The sequence below is a fragment of the Drosophila ficusphila genome, unplaced genomic scaffold (genome assembly GCF_018152265.1).
Source record: "Drosophila ficusphila isolate 14025-0441.05 unplaced genomic scaffold, ASM1815226v1 contig_787, whole genome shotgun sequence".
Lineage (NCBI taxonomy): Eukaryota > Metazoa > Arthropoda > Insecta > Diptera > Drosophilidae > Drosophila > Drosophila ficusphila.
Genome location: NW_025064732.1, coordinates 337,419 through 354,165, shown reverse-complemented (window position 1 = coordinate 354,165; position 16,747 = coordinate 337,419). Strand labels below are relative to the sequence as shown.

The 16,747-nt window shown below is 43.5% G+C and overlaps 2 protein-coding genes across 2 annotated transcripts; one reads left to right on the top strand and one right to left on the bottom strand.

The window, feature by feature from the left end:
• Positions 1–11,115: 11,115 nt before the first annotated feature.
• Positions 11,116–11,533, top strand: LOC108093466. The gene is made up of 2 exons (XM_043208889.1): positions 11,116–11,386; positions 11,443–11,533. The coding sequence occupies exons 1-2, from the start codon at positions 11,116–11,118 to the stop codon at positions 11,496–11,498; spliced, it is 327 nt and encodes a 108-aa protein (XP_043064824.1). The 3' UTR covers positions 11,499–11,533.
• Positions 11,534–13,779: 2,246 nt separating this feature from the next.
• LOC108093465 (mitochondrial 2-oxodicarboxylate carrier) lies at positions 13,780–14,903 on the bottom strand. Its single transcript, XM_017193550.2, has one exon. It carries the CDS (start codon positions 14,789–14,791, stop codon positions 13,889–13,891), a length of 903 nt encoding a protein of 300 aa, XP_017049039.2. The 5' UTR covers positions 14,792–14,903; the 3' UTR covers positions 13,780–13,888.
• Positions 14,904–16,747: the final 1,844 nt, after the last annotated feature.

The window sequence follows — 16,747 nt, the reverse complement described above, 5'->3', positions numbered from 1 at the left end:
CACTGATGAAACGGGGGAACAGGGGACGATATTAAGAGAGGGAAACTGGGATCTTGACTTGCACTTTAAGTACTTTTAATTTACTAAACAAATTTCCATTCTTCCTGACTACCGAAAATGTTGCATTCAAGAGGCCAAAAGAGGCCTGAAACTTGGCTCCTTCCACGAAGACAAACTCATTGACATGCCCGAGACAGGAATTGAATTAAAAGTTTCAGTCTTTTCCGCGGAAATAGAATAACGAGAAGTTTCATTGTTTGGCTTCTGGAAAAAAAGTTTGGCGCATTTAAATTGATTTGTAATTCGCGGTTAATTTGGTTTTTCTCTCCTTTTTCTGGTCACTTTTATTCAATTTCACATTGTTAGTTTTTGTTCTTTTTTTTTGCATTTTTATTATTATTATTATTGTAATTTGACACGGAATGCCTGACAGTTATTTCAATTTGCCCTTTGTTTGCAGCCTTACCGGGAATAAATGTTGCAAATTAAATATGTATTAAAATTAAAAATTGTCGCAAAATGTCTGCGGTAAGGCTTGATGCTTTGTGAATTTTCGGAATGTAAATCAAAGAAAGGCAATTTGAATAATGATGCTAAAATCAGAATTAAATAGAAAATTTGACATGCGGACTTAAAGCGAAAATAAACAATTCAATATTTTGCATAAATTCCTACATTTATACTTTATTGAATAAATGAGCATAAATGTATACATGAATACATGTATACATTATTCACAATTCTCATTAATTTTTCCATGCAAATGTTTTATGAAGATTTTGATATGCTTTAATATTTCATTTGCATAAGCATTTCAAATATAATAAATTTAACAATTTTAAGGCTTTTGATCATTTTGTTAAATTCAATTCCGTTTTTACGAAATAATTAAGCACTGGAATCAAAAAATCATACAGAGAGATTTTTGCCCACCAAATTCCATACAATAAAATCCTTCATAATTTTCAGAGAAAGTGTTACCAAAAATCGGCTCAAGGACAAAATACAGTGCTAAGCCATAAATCTAAAAATTTTAATATCCAACAAATAAATCAGGAGCAAATATAAATTCATGTTACACATTTGTTTACTGTTTTTAGAATTCTCTACACATACTATATCAATTGTTTATGGAATCCGTACACATTTAGAGAATTCATAATTTATGAGATGCAGCCAAAGTGTAAACACCAAGAATTTGTAAATGAAAAGTGAAAATCCCAGCAAAGAAGTGAAGGGAAATCTAGTTTAATGTGGCTTAAAATTTCTTGGTCTGAAAGTGGTGGAAAATTATTATTGTTACATTTGCCTAAAACGTTTATCACATTGTCGCAAAATTCGGTCTAACGAGCCGAGAAAGGGTCGGTTTTTGGGTTTTGTCGAGAGATTAGTAAATCTATTTGGTTTGCTGGTGCCAATAGAGATTTAGCCGAGTTTGTTTCTGGTTTCAGTTTAGGTTTGGGATTTGTTTGCAAGTAATTAGAAAGATATTTGCCTCACTTGTTGGTAATTTTCTGTCGACCCAACAGCTTTATTATTATGATAATGATGATGTCGACGAAGGCAAATGATTCCAAGATTTAGGTTTTTCGAGTATGTAGCATGTGCGCCACACAAATGAAATGAATCTTTTATTTTACTTACTTAAACATGTACGAAGCTTACCAGTGTTTTAAAATAGTAAAGAAGTTTATGTTAAACCCATAGACTTTACACAATAAATAAATACTATTTGCAGACAAAGTTAATTTTAATTTACATAAAATCTTGAACTGAGTTTATGGTTTTCCCCTTAACATTATTTTGTTTGAGCGCCACATTTTTTTAATCCATCCGACTGTATTAAATTCAAAACCATTACTCACAAAACTCCGGTCCTTTCCCCTCCCCCGTTGCACAACTTGCAGAATTTATGCATGACAGCAGCATGACTTAATCCTTGCCGAGGCGCCAACGTGAGCTTTCAGATCCTGGGCGAAAGTGCGAGAGATTTTGCAGGGACAGGGAATTAGGATGTGTCGTGTTTGTTATTAGGAAACAATCGCTGAAGCAAAACAAGGCAGCAGCCTTCAACTGCTTCTATTATTATTAACACCAAAATCTAAAGCGATAAACAAAAACAGAATGCTGCAGAATTTAATTCAAAGGTGCAGTAGGTTGCATTTTAATTAGTGTGAAAATCGGTTTCAGGTTCTCCACTCAAGCTGAAAATCAATCATTATTCGCACTGTCAAAAGCGACACTTCATAACGTTATTGTCTTCGTCCGCATTTAAGCATATTAAAAGTGAAATGCAGAAAAAATTAAAATATTAAGATAGACTGCAAGAGAAAAACTCCTTTTATTGCAGGCGACAATGAAAAATCGCTGCCGCATATGTTCGACAAAAACTTGACATTATTGACTGTTAATATCCTGGAAAACAACAAGAAACCTTTTTCTTTGAAGGTGAAAATTGGTTACACTTTCATTTTTAATGTTGGTATAATTGTTCATTATCAGAAAATGTATTAAACTTAATTTGTTATTGATGAAAAAGAATATTAGTAAAAGTATGAATGCTATAAGTTCTAAAACAAATAAATCTTGTTGAATACTTTCATTCAAAGAATATTGATTAATTATTAAAAGATGAGTTATAAAAAAAATATATTATTTTAACATTGTTTGAAAGTTTTTTGTTTTATTATTAATATATAACACGTATCCCCTTAACACATTTCAAAAGATCTGTTTTAAATTGGCATGATACCCTGATGTAAAGGGCATATATAAATCGATCTGGGTGCAACATTTCAATAACTGAAACGCCAATTAAAATTGTACAATGGCTTCTCGGTCAGGCAGTGACTCCAAACAAAAAAAACCGAAAAAGCGGTTGGGCGGCTGGAGGGAAAAATAACACTGGACGAATGTCAGTTAAACGAACAAACAGCAAAAAACAAACACAGGCAGACATCTGCATTGGCCATGGTTGACACACACTCACACCCACGTGCATACATGCTCGTATATCTATATGAATATGTGAGGGCAGGGCAGCCAGGAAGTGCTCACACACACGTACGGTCTCTCATATCCTTCAACCTGGCATATATCCTGTACCGCGCCGTTACGCGCCTGGTAATTGGTATTGTTTGCCTGAACGCGTGTCCACTCTCCGGGAATGGCAGCGGCCAGGGTTGCCACCCACACCCGTCATTCGACCACCGAAAATGGGAAATGGAAGCCAGTGAAATGCAAGCCGGCAAACAAAAAAGGAGGCCGATGTGCAACCGGAGAATGCATAAACAAGCAACTAGCGGCTATTAATTTTCAATTATAAAGATGCGTCAGGATAAATCCTCTCTCATGCGGTACAGTTGTGTCAGGAAAAAGGGGGAGCAGAGAAGTCAATAGCAACGACAAACCGGAAGTGCGGGTCAGTGGCCTGTCACTTTCGATTTCGGCGACAGCTGTCACAATATTTGTCAGAAAACGTTGACAGAACTGCCACGATATGGGTCACCAATGGGCAGCAGCAGCTGCAGCAGATGGAAAAGGATATGGCTTGGATATGTGTTCAAGGATGGCATTCCCGGATGCTTTTAGTCCGGCTGCCAAAGGTTCGGTGAAAAATAAATATAAAAATAAATCTTTTAATTGTAATGCATGAATGCCGGCTGCAAAAGATGAGTGTTTTTTGGTCTCGCCATTAATTATTTTGCCCTGAACTCCCCACATATTCAATTACCAATGGCCACACATCATTACCGTAACAGAAGCCACAACATTTGCAGATACCGCCCACTTTTAACAGAGGTTCGATCGAACATGTTGCCCATGTTGCCTATAACTTAACTTACAGCCGAGCTGCTTTAGTCGTATTAACACTCTTTCAGTTCCTGTTGGAACTGCCAGGATTCCGCAAGGATTACGTTCCTCGAATCCTGAGCTAGCCTTAAAATTACGTGGCTGACGGGGCGTATGTGTAATGTGAAACTGTTTTTTTGTGCCTTACTTCCTTGCCAAATTAAATTGTGGAATTTCATTGCATATGCACCACCCAACCAGCACACACATATCCTTATTAAACTTCCCTTCGCATACACACCCGCACACACACTTTCACATTTTATTTCATTAGCGCGTAAAATTCCTTTTAATTAATATATATAAAATTGTTGCTGTTGTCGGTCAGCAGTGGCTCCTTGCGTCTACTTGCGGTTCAATTTGTGGAACACAGAAGCAGACATGGGTCCCCATCCTCTTGATTTGCCCCCGCAGGGCTCCCCCGCATTTTATTTCATTTTTGCTTGAGCATAAAATGTTGAAAGCAGCCGCTGCACGTGCGCAGCATGTTTAATTATCTCCAAATGTGAGTGGGTGAATGGGTGGTCGGAAGGACGAGGATGTGTGGTTTGGTTGGGAGACGGCGTCATGTGGTTGCGGCCCATGTGGTCAGTGTTTCAAGTCCAAGCTTAATGACCCGGCTCGGATCTGGGTCTGTTTAGATGCCATTAAGTTACACACGAGCTTGTGGGCTGCAATTCGAAATAGTGCAGAAATTTCAAATGGAATTACAACTTGAAACAGGCAATTAGATTAGGACAAATTCGAAGGGAGAAAAATTCATTTACGTGCTGACAGAGATTTTAAAAAATTTAATTTTTATTTCACATCACATTTTTTCCCAGCTTAAATTTTAAACTTTGAAGAATATTTTCAGTCCTGGGTACTGAAGTTTCATTTTCAAGTTCTCACTTTGCTGCATAATTTGCAAAACAAATTGAAAAACACTTGCCATGCATTGCTTATACTGCTGTATATTGTTCTTCTAGTTTGTCCACAGGAAAAATTTACATATCCCAGCAGTTGTGGGACGGAGAATTTCACTAACTTAACTAGGACTTGATAAGGTCTTCTTTGCTCTTGTTTTCAGTAGATTGTTTTTTCATGGCTTAAAGTTGTTCATGGAGATTAAAATTCTGTTTTATTAGTGTAGTCTTTAAAGCTTATGAATTAGGGAATTTTCTTTGTGAATCTGAACATTGGTTGGGTTTGATTTGCTGCTTATAGTTAACTTGACTTTGTCGACTTATTTAAAAAAAAATCTTTATTTATTTCAATGTTTTTTAAATTTCTTTAATATTTTATACCTCTTACATTTGAGGGTTTAAAATGGTATCCCTTAAAATCCTCGAATTGGTATGCAAGTCTTTCTTTCTAGCGTCTAAAGAGTCGTTTCTCCGTGTCGCTGTTTTTTTCAGCTTGTTTTTTTTTTTTGACCAACAATATTAATATGAATGAGTGTCATGCCTTGGTGTTGGTGGAGGTCCTGCTTGTGTGTGCGTATAATTATGTGGATGTGTGTGTGCAACGGAACGTTAAATGTGCACGTGACAAGCGTGTAATGAGGAAGTCTTCAGTCTTCGCCCGTCTAGGACGCTAGCCAGCCAATATATAGTCGGGATGTGTACTATATATGGGGCGATGTCGTGCCATGTTACGCATATATCCGACTCTACATATATTTCAATCATTTTAAGTGTGTTTGTGTTACAACGTCAGCAGGACAGCGATGCCACCGCAGGATGGCCCGTATTTTCTCCGTCTGCTCGCTCTGGAGTCCTGAATCCTGAGTCCCGTATCCCCGTATCGTTGTCCTCTGAAAATTGGACAATGATTTATGAGGCGTTAAGTCAAACTTCATATTAATTTCATTTCGTTTTCAGCCAGCCCTCCTCTGCTGATTTTCTCCATGTGCTTTAAAGTTGAAAATGAGCGCACATGAGACACGTAAAATGCGGGAATAAAAGGCAGTCAAGGAGGATAAAATCCGTCTGAACAGTCGATAGCTAGGCGAAATACGGTAACCGGAAAACGTGTTATGAATTTATGGAATGTTATAGTTTCTAAAGAACACCGAATCGGAAATGGTCTAACAATAAATGAAGAAACTTGAAAAATGGTTTAAGCATAAAACTGTTAGCTAAAAATTATTCAAATCATTTAGCTTAATTAAAAAATGTTTTTGAAACGATCATGATCGGTCATATTAAATTTGAAAGTGTTAAAAAGTTTATATCTCAACGAAGCAATTTTATCTTTCTTTTTAGGATTCCCAAAATAGGTATTTATTACATAAAATACAAATTTTTTTATTACCTTTACAAGTATAAATAAGATTTTTTCACATTTATTAAATTTAACCAAAGGGTATATAAACTCAGTGATCCTTTTTCGTTTCCAGATTAACACCTCTAGGAAGGCACACAAGCTCACGTTTAGACATTTGAAATTTTTGGGGTTTGCTGGCCCTTTTTCCCTCAAGCATAATCATATTTTCTACCAACAATTGTATAACATGTGTAATTTGAGCATTTCATTCATTCATTCATACATTTATTCGCTCGCACACCGACGCAAACACAACGGCACGCACACTCGACCGACTGCCTGCTGTGTGTGTGCGTGTGAGTGTATGTGGTGTGTTTTTTTTTTTTTTTTTTTTTTTTATAGTAGGTGGTAAAGCTTGAAGAGCCGAAGTCTGGGTCTTTCACCCAGTAAAACCCCGAACCTACTCTCCGTTTCCCTTCTCACGGTACAACCGCAGGGGTTAACCTTGGGTATTACTTCGCGAGGGGGAGATGGCCTGAAAAGCCGCAACTAGTAATTAAACTAGGTTAGACGACGGTTGCGCTGACGTTCAGCGCGACGCATGGATTTCATGACAAAGACTGTCATTTTGCTGACGGCATCCCAATTGTTTTGTGAGCCCAGTAGCGTATCCATCAGGTCAGAGACCGTGAACGGCTTCCCAATTGCTAGGCTGAGCTCATGCCTTATAGCTTCAAATTTCGGACATAAAAAGAAAACATGTTCTGCGTCTTCGATTGCCCCAGTACACTGTGTGCAGAACGGGTCCGTCTCGTGCCCAAACCTATGAAGATAGGATTTAAAGCACCCATGTCCTGTCAACAGTTGCGTCATGTAGAAGTCAACCTGTCCGTGCTTTCTTTCAACCCAACGCTTCACATCTGGCAGTAGCTTGTACGTCCACCTACCCTTTGTGCTTCCACTCCACCGGTTTTGCCACGCTGAGACCACGCGGGCTCTACTCTCCTCGATCGATGCAAATTCGCCGGCCAGCTCCTGCGCCTGCTTTGCGAGCAGGTCTAGGGGCGTCGTGGCGGCTAGCAATAACGCGCTTTCCTCGGAAATGGTCCGAAAGCCACATATAACTCGGAGTGCGGCGCGTCTGTATGCCGCTCTGCATGAGCGACTATATGTGGGCGAGGTCATGGCCGGAGCCCAGATCGGTGCCGCATACATGATTGTGGATTTCACCACATTTGCCAGAAGGCGCCTGCTCTGCTGTTTTGGCCCGTTAACATTCCCTAACATTCTAGCTAAAGACGTGGCAACTTTGGCCGCTTTGTTGCCCGTCACCTCTAAATGGAATTTGTACGTAAGCCGGTGGTCCAGCATTACGCCAAGATACCTAATGAAGGGCTTGGACCGTATAATTGTCCTACCCACTATTATTTGGGCGGTTTCTACTGCCTTCCTGCTGCTGATCAAGACGGCTTCCGTCTTGTGCTCGGCGAGCTTCAGGCCATTAGCACATAGCCAGTGGGAAGCTTGCTCGATAGACGCATTAGTTACTGCTTCGGCTTCATTTAGGTGCTTCGCTACTGCGACGACAGCAATATCGTCTGCGAAGCCAATGATCGTAGCTCCTTCAGGGAGCTGTAGGTTCAGTATTCCATCGTACATGCAGTTCCAGAGGGTAGGGCCCAGCACCGAGCCCTGGGGAACTCCTGCTGAAACTGCATAGCTTCGACGGCCCTCCTCAGTATCATATAGAAGCTGTCTGTTGCTAAGATACTCTGAGACTATGTCCACCAGATAGCTGGGGACCTGTAAACGTCTCAGGGCTGAGAGTATCCGCACCCAGTTGGCAGTATTAAATGCGTTCTTTACGTCCAGGGTAGTCACAAGGCAGTATTTTTTTGCTACCGCCTCGCCAACGTGCTCCCTGGATTGCCTCAGAGGCCAGTTTGTGTACCAGCCCGATCGCGTCCACTGTGGATCGCTTCTTCCTAAAACCAAATTGATTGTTGGATAAGCCCAGACTCTCGGACAGTGCAACTTCGATGCGGTTGCAGATTAGCCTCTCGTATACCTTTGCCACAGTGTCGAGCATGCAGAGTGGCCTATAGGCCGCAAGGTTGTCATTTTGACTGCCCTTGGGTAATAGTACCAATCTCTGCATTTTCCAGGCTTCAGGGAACGTTCTCTGAGCGAAACAGGCATTGAAGAGCTTTACGAAGATCTCCAATCTCTCCGTCATTATTATCTTTAATGCCTTGTTAGGGATCATATCTGGGCCAGGGGCCTTTTCGACTTTGATTCTCCTAACTTCAGCCAAGACTTCCGCAGCATTTGTGAACGTGGGAAAAATCTCACTTTGAAGCGGGGAGGGCTCTTGCTGTGGCTGCAGTACTACACTCGGCGGGAAGAGGTGCGCCACTATGTTGCTGAGCTGCTCAGGACATGTTGGGGTGGGCTGGCTGAAGGCCGCCAACTTCCCCATTACCAGCTTGTACGCTGTGCCCCAGGGACGTGTGTCTGCGTCATCGCATAGTTTAGCGAAGCATTGTTTCTTGCTCGCGGAGATCTCCTTTTTAAGAGCCGTCCGCAAGGATTTGTAGAGGCGTTGGAGTGAGGCGAAGTTCGGCCTACCTCGAGAGCGCATATATTGCCTTCGTGCCTGGTGGCACTTCCTGCGCGCCTCCGCTATGGCATCGGTCCACCAATACACCGGGGGACACCCATTTCCGCCAGCACGTCTCCTTTCCATGGAAGCTGCGCATGCTGACCAGGTTGCTTTTTTAATGCATACAGCATTTTCGTTGGCGTTCTTACGCTCGTCATACACGAGATCTTCCGCCATTAAGATCAGGGCTTGCGGGTCGAGGGTAGAATCTCGGAACCCAGTGGACGCATTGATGTTTTTGCGTTTATATCGCCCGTCTCTTATTTCCATGGTGATGGCCCGGTGGTCGCTTCCGGTATATATCTCTGAGACTTGCCATGCTGACGTCCTGGTTAAGGTTGGGCTCATAAACGTGATGTCGATCACTGAACCCATTCCCGCCTTCTCGAATGTGTTGGCTGACCCTGTGTTAGCCAGAGTGAGGCCTGACCGGGCAATAGCGTCCAACAATATGTGGCCTCTATGGTTTGTGAGGCGACTGCCCCACTCCGTTGCCCAGGCGTTGAAATCGCCGGCAATGATGATGGGGTGTCGTCCTCTGGCGTCCTCCAGAATGTCGTCAACAATGCTGCCAAATGTCTGCGAGTCGACACTGGGTGCAATGTAGCACGAATAGATGGTAAGGCTACCCACCTTCGCCCTGACAAAACCTCTGCCTGAATGCCGGCATTGGATCTGCAGTGGTCTCGGGCTGCAGCTCCAAATTGCTGCACCACCTTGGGAGTTTTGAAACCAAATCCCATCGTGCTTACTTGCGTATGGCTCGCTCAAGATGGCCAGGTCTATTTTTAGGGCTCGCACCGTTTGTGCAAGCAAGTCCTGGGCCGCTCTGCAATGGTTCAAATTCAATTGGAGAATTTTCATTTCCCCTTTGCTTTGAGAGCCTGCTGATAAGCTGGACAGCTTCTGCTAAGCGTGTGGTGCTTGCAGTTTGCGCCCTGGGTTTTTGCGCATAATAGGCAGCGTGCCTCTTTGCTGCAGCTTTTGGACTCGTGATCGGGCCCACCGCAGTTAAAGCACGCTTTGGACAGATCGACCTTGCTACGGCAGTGCAAGGCCATGTGACCAAATGCGAGGCATTTATAGCATCGCTTTGGCTCATCGGACTTACGGACCCTACAGTGCGCCCAGTCAATGCGGATTTTTCCTTCTGCTAGGATCTTCTCCGCAAGAACGGGCGGGATGCTCAACCTGGCTACTTGTGTGCCCCCCGTATGCCTTCCTTAGGGAAGGAATGGCCGCAGGTGGGATGTCGCCCTCATAGTTGGCGAAAACCGCCTGGATGATATCGTCCTTCGACGAGAACTCTGCTATGTCCCTAATCTCAACCTGGACTAGCTCCTTCAATTCTTTAACCTCTGCCTTATCAGACAGAGTCTCCTGCATTGCCTTCTGTAATTTGGATGTGGCTGGGTCGGCCGTTTTCATCATTTTGATGAGTAGCTCGCCCCTACCAGTCATCCGTATGCCTTTGACGCAATCTTTGTGTTGCTGTAAAGTTGGGTTGTTTTTCACCAACTTTAACACGTCGGCATACTGCATGCCCTCGCCACACTTGACGACTAGTGCGTCTGTGCGTGGAGGGAGTTTTCTATGCTGCTGCTGCTTTTTTGGCTGCTGCTTCTTCGGTTTTTTGGTAACCGTCGACCATTTCTCCGCACCCTCCTTCGTGCCTTTGTCCGCATGGCTCGGCGGAAGGGGGCCGGAAATTTGCTTCGCTGCACTTGCGTAGGTTATGGCTTTCACCACCTTATTGCTTGTGCCGCAAGGTTGCGGCACCTTCTGCCTTTTTGGCGCTGAGAGCTTACCGGCTCTAGGGCTCTCACGTGACCTTTTGGGAGTGGGCTTTTGCTCACTGGGATTTTTTGGAGCCGTCTCCAGAATCCTGACTGCTGACTTTTGGAGGGCGATGACCTGCTGCACGAGTTCCTTCATAGGAATCGTCACCATCACCCTCGTCTTGCCTAACATCATACTGTTAAGCTGGGACAATTTCGCCCCGATCGCTCCAACAACTCCGTCCATGTCGCCATTGGCGATAAGCGGAGCCAGTCCCTGCTCGGAAATTGCGCTGAAATGGAAGACCCCCGCTTCTGTGGGACCTCCAGCATGCGCCGTATCCGCCTGTTCCTGCTCTACTGCAGGCGAGAAGATGGGTGGAGATTTTGGCACCTTTGTCGGTGATCTCCCCATCTTGCTACTCTTCCTAAATGGGTCAGCTTCCGGCGCAGCAGAGTCTTCAGCTGCTGCGCTTTTGGCCTTGCCCTGAGTCGTCTCCTTAGTTATGCTAACCGGGCCAGGGCCACGGCTCGCCATCCTTTAAATCTTATGACTCCTACCTGTCGCCTAAAAATATGCTATACTTGGTCGGAGGAGAGCTTGCTTTAGAGCTTTCCCCGCGAGTTGGCAGCTCGGCTAACGCTTGCGCAAAAGTTGGTAACTCTGCAGCGCAGCTGATCAGTCAACTGACCACGAAGATGGCAGACCTAATCACCCAATTCGGAAAATTGAGTGAAAAGGGCTTTCACTCACCTGCAGGGGGGTATCACCCCTTCGTCCCAGTGCCGAGCCGACGCTACTGGAGCCAGAGGGATTCTGGGGTCCAGGGAAGACCTCCGCACACTGGTATGTTTATCCTTCCACAACTATGGGTCGCTACAACCCCTTCTCTTCAATTTTAGATGTCGCACACGCGGATCACAACGTAGGAAACTTGTTTTCGCGCACTCGAATATAAAACACGTCCGGTACGCAACGACTTTCCACTCTCTCTCTGTATGTGGTGTGTGTGTGTGTGTGTGTGCTGGGCTGTGAAAATAACTTGTGGCATGCTTTGAGGCGTTTGTGTGGGAAGCCAGAACTTTGAACACTCCCTTCCCGCTGCCCAGCCCCCAAATTTGGCATTCTCCAGTGGTTTTTGCCTTTTCCACGCCTCCTTCGCCGCTCGCTTTTCCCTCTTTTCCCCATTTTCCCCGCCCGCAGTGCCTGTCTCTGGTTATTGGCCACTGAAGCGTTAACCATGGTCAATAAAAAATTTATTTAGACAACCACAACGGCAACACAAATTTTTGCTGTTTCCTGATAAAAAAATATTATCCTCAGCTGGAAAATTTTTTGGCAGCCAACACACACAATTCGACATCACAAAAAATACTTGTAAATGTTGCCATTCTCTCTACTGCCTTGCCGTGGCTTTGATGGCGTCGAGTGTTGGCATTTGATTTATTTGGGGCGTTTAAATATTTCAAATAATTCATATTTTATTGACTAGACATGACCAACGGTGGCAGAAAAGGGGAAAACACGGCCAGCTCTCCGACCAGAGCAATTAAATTGTATTGTGCACTTCTGTGTTAATTCAATTTGTTTTTGAAATTTTTCAAAGCTAAATTTGTTTAGCAATTGATTGAGCAACTGAGTAAAATTGTTTTTGTTTCCTTGCTGGCAATGTTTTTAGAGTTTATTTTTAATGGGTTCATTAAAGACATAACGAATTAGTTCGTTTTTCCATAAATAAGCTCACTATAAATTTGCAACTGCTTTGAACTTTGCTGAATTAATGAAGCATTTTCCAGAACCATTAGTTAAATTCGCTCAACAGCTATAAGATCTGGGTACAATAAATTTAAACCGCTTGACAAATTGCCAACAAACAAGAAACACTTGGAGCTGGCAAACAATTAAACAAACTGAGAAACAAACAGCAAACAACAAGAGTACAAAACAATAAATGCGATTCGGGTTGCATTTTCTGGCCAACGAAAATGTCTCCAGGGTCAATTTCAAATGCATTCACATAGGCTCACATATACACACACATACACAACAGGACATCAACACGGATATACACACATACAGAGAGAGACTCGAAATATAGATTAGTGTAATTACTATACCATGGAAAATGACGTCGACATGAACATGGCAAACGGCTCAAGGGCATTTCCACTCCATTGGGGACGAAAGCGATTGGGTTGGGGATTTTCTAGGGGGGAGGTGGTGGAGGTGGAGCTGGAATTACGTTGGACTGCACATATCGGAAATTCTGCTTTTGATTTCATTTCATTACGCATTTGCAATTTCAACTATGAATAATTGAAAATGTGCACTGCATACTTTAAGGCCCAAATAGCCATTACAATCGAACACATTTGTGCTGTTGTTGCACTCACAGTTACGGTTGATGTTTTTGGCTAATTCAGCCGAAATATGCTTATTACGCATTAAAACTAATTAAGCATGAAACTCTATTTAATGGCCCCTTTTACCCCCTTCGAAGTTGAAAAGTCCGAAGCCGGCCTGTTTGGGTTCAAAATTTGATTGATGGCAACAAATGTTGATTTGCAGTTGGCCAAATTTGCCAAGCATTCAACTCTGATTTATGGGAATTAAGCGGCTTAATTGGGTCTTGATTTAAGATATGGTAATGCGACGTCAGGATCCTTCTGCTCTTTGCTTACCGTAATGGCTCTTAATTGCCATTCCGTTCGTCCTGCAGGACCCCTTCAATTACCACGCAATTAGGTGCGAGTGTCAAGTGAAGTGGAGCCATAAAAAAGGAGCACAAAAAAGAAGTCTGGGTGGAAAAGCCAAGTCAGTAGCTCACTTAGAGGCGTCCGAACAAACACTAGCAGCACTCGGCATAAATTAATTATAATTCCCCCTGTAAGTGCTCCGTGTAATTGTAATTCTTGTTATGGCTGGCTTATAATTGTCGGTCTTGTTGATGCCGTTTCAGTTGCCGTTTTCGGTGTTTCTGCTGTTGTCGTGCTAAACAATTAAGTGTAAATTGTAAAACATGCTGAGCTGCGGTCTGCGGTCATGTCTCTCTATTCGTGTGTGTGTGTGTTTGTGTGGGGAAACCGTGAAACGGAAACGGAAGTCGAAACTGAAACGGAAAGGCAAACACCAACTCAACAAAGCAATTGAAGGGATTTTTAAGAGACTCGAAGTAAATTTCTGTTATGTGGTTGACCAATATTGAACATAATCATTTGTTTGGAGAAGAAAAAAATTAATTAGCTGTTTCATATACGTGGTTTAATTCTTTAGGATCTTTTTAGGTTGTAATTATGTCACTAGTTTTAAATGAATGCTCTCACTCGAAGACTTTTTGTTTAAAAGGGACTACAAATTTATATCTTTAAAAAATTCATTTAAATGTTCGTAGGTCACAAGCAGCAGGGCTCCGCCTGGACCCACCTTCATTACCATCGCACCCAGGCCCTTGAACAAGCCCCGAGCTCCCTCCTCCTTGAAGGTCGTCTTGATCGTACTTATGCACCACCTGTACTTTACCTCTCCCTTCACCGGCTGAGGTCCTTGGATCCGGCACCTGGCCATGTCCAAAGTGACGCTCATCAGGCAGGCAAGGGAGCTGGCCACTCCGGCAAAGATGACCCTTCGCAGGAGCTGCGAGGCGGAGTCCTGCGAGACGGGAGCCCAATCCTTCAGTGCATTGTAAAAGCCAAAGAAGCCAAAGTGGAAGACAGCATTTCTGGCCGCGAGGGCCGTGATTCCGCGATAAAGTCCATTGATGCCATAGCCATCGTGTTTGATGATGTGCTTAACCACCGCCAGAGTTTTAAGGCGCTTCTCCCGATTGGTCTGCTGTGTGATCTTGACCACCTCGAAGGGATTCACCACAAAGGACTCCAGCGTGGCTGCCACTGACCCCGCAACGGCGTGAGTCAATGGCGTCGGATGAGGCGAGCCGAAATGGAAGTAGGGCTTTAGCAGCTCGTAAGCCATGAACTTGGCGCCTCTCTTGGGGGTTTCCACGCACAGCGGTGGCACAATGCCCTTCCACAGGGAACTCAGGCCCTCGTAGCGATAAATACTGACCATGGCGTCCAGGGTTCCTCTGTAGATCACCTCACCGTTGACGGAATGAGCTCCCTGCACCTGCATCCGGGATTTGACAACGTCGAGCGGATGGAAGCAGACGATCTCCAGGAAGCCCGACAACCCGCCAGCAAGAAATTGGCGGTGCCATTGCAATCGGTCCGACGGCTCAGTCTGGAGCGGCATTCGGGTGGCGACAACGAATTTGGGAATTTGTCTAAACTCATCTTTTCGGATTTGGAATAGAGAAAGACATCGTATATTGATTTAAAAAGTAAATCAAGGGTATCTATTTCTGTTGAATAAATAAAAAACTTAAATACAAAATTGATAAATAATATATGTAAATACATATACAAATTATATGTGAAAGATCTAGATACTATATTTCACTAAATAAATATAAATAAGAGCTAAGTAAATATTAAGATTTATTAAAAACTTCTACCTCATATATTCATCTAGTTTCTCCCAAAATCATTGAGGCTCATATAAATCTATAGTCCTGCTATTATTTCTGTAGTGGTACAATTAATTAATATTCCATATAGACTTGACCACAATCTCTTGACTTTAGGTACGTCTACAGTTAGTTCTTCCTTTAAGGGCCTTTCTTGTTATTTTTCGCCTCATCTCACATTGTCCTTACCTCTTGTATGTCCTTCCAACCAGCCACCCTTTAATGTAAATCCGAGTGTCATGTTAATGAATGTCAAGTGCACTGCATGTAGGGCCTTCGAACCGAATCTATTCCCCATCAAAATGTCTGTTGTGCTGCGGACTCCTGGGCGATCTCATAACAACAATTATGCTAATGTGGCCCAATCCGGGACGTCAATCCAACATAATTGCTAACAAATTAGTCATGGTCGCACAGGCCACTCGCAGCCCTTTTGCGATGAGCCCCGCACAGCTCATCCTGATCCACATATCCAAACACATCCACATCCTTGCTGTGTTTTGGCCCAGTTAGTAGTGTGCAAGTGTGTTCGGTGGTTAAGGGAGTGAAGTGTAGTCCATTCAGCAAAGTTTAACACGCGAGTGGAGCGCAGGACTCCACATTGTCTGTGGCTAGGTGTGTATCCTGGCAATTTGCTTGTCACGCTGCACACAATTGCAGACCAGGTCCTGCCCGCAACCAACTGTGGAGCGCCCCGTTCCCTTCCCCCTGCTTTCTGCCCTCCATTACGGCTCGATGAGGCAAATGAGTTTCGCTTCCATGTCCTTCAGCTGCTCCTTGACTGCTCCTGCCTGCCTAACAGCCTTGTTGGCCTCAAGTACCTTTTGGCGTCGGGTTACTCGGGTCGTTGTTCATAAGTCAGCTCATTGCCGCCGGCTGGTCCTGTTCCCCAGTCTGCGTGTTGTTTTGGCATCCTGACTTCCTCTGGCTGGAGAGAGCTGGCCGCACTCCTGATGAAGAGCGTTAAATTTATATTAGAATATTATGGCAATGAGCAGGGCTCTTCAGTGAGGTGAAGTGGCGTCAATTTGCGGCTTAAGCTGGCCGCTTTTGGAGTTGCCCCAGTGACTGATGACTCGGCTATTAAGTAGAGAAGCTTACCGGGCTCAGCATTATATTGATGGATGATAGTTCAATGGTAAGTTTTGGTTGGAGATCTACGAATTTTAAAGTGTAAGGTAACTGCTTACATAACAATATAATATTTACATCCTATAAACATTCATTTTACCTCCACAAGTAAAAGTATTCCTTACTTAATATTCCTGCAACGCAATCCATTTAATTAGCCTTAACCCTTATCTTGTGCCATCTGCTCTGACCAACCCCATGTCAGCAAAAAAACCCACAATTGAGTTTACACATCAACACTTTAGTTATTTGCTGGACATTTTTCACACCAGCAGCAAGAACAAAAAACCCACAGAATTCCGCTCAGCTCTTCCCATATTTTTCCCATCACAACATTCCCTTCGAAGGAAAAGGAACTGAAATGGGGGGAACAACCCGCCTCAAGCTTCTGCCAACCCCCTGTCAGCAGAACATCAGACTTCTCCTTGTCATTTTAAAGCCATTTGATGTATGACAAATCAAATTTGACAAACTGCCAACAGTTGTTTTGCATCTTTGCAACATTTTTCACAGCAGCCACCCTCAGTTGGGGACACATGTGAAATCAACTC

Bases quoted from the DNA above. Each gene is read 5' to 3' on its own strand.
- LOC108093466 (XM_043208889.1), top strand. From the start codon at position 11,116: ATGCTATACTTGGTCGGAGGAGAGCTTGCTTTAGAGCTTTCCCCGCGA. The intron at 11,387-11,442 runs GTATGTTTATCC...CTTCAATTTTAG, and splicing joins GGGAAGACCTCCGCACACTG to ATGTCGCACACGCGGATCAC.
- LOC108093465 (XM_017193550.2), bottom strand. From the start codon at position 14,791: ATGCCGCTCCAGACTGAGCCGTCGGACCGATTGCAATGGCACCGCCAA.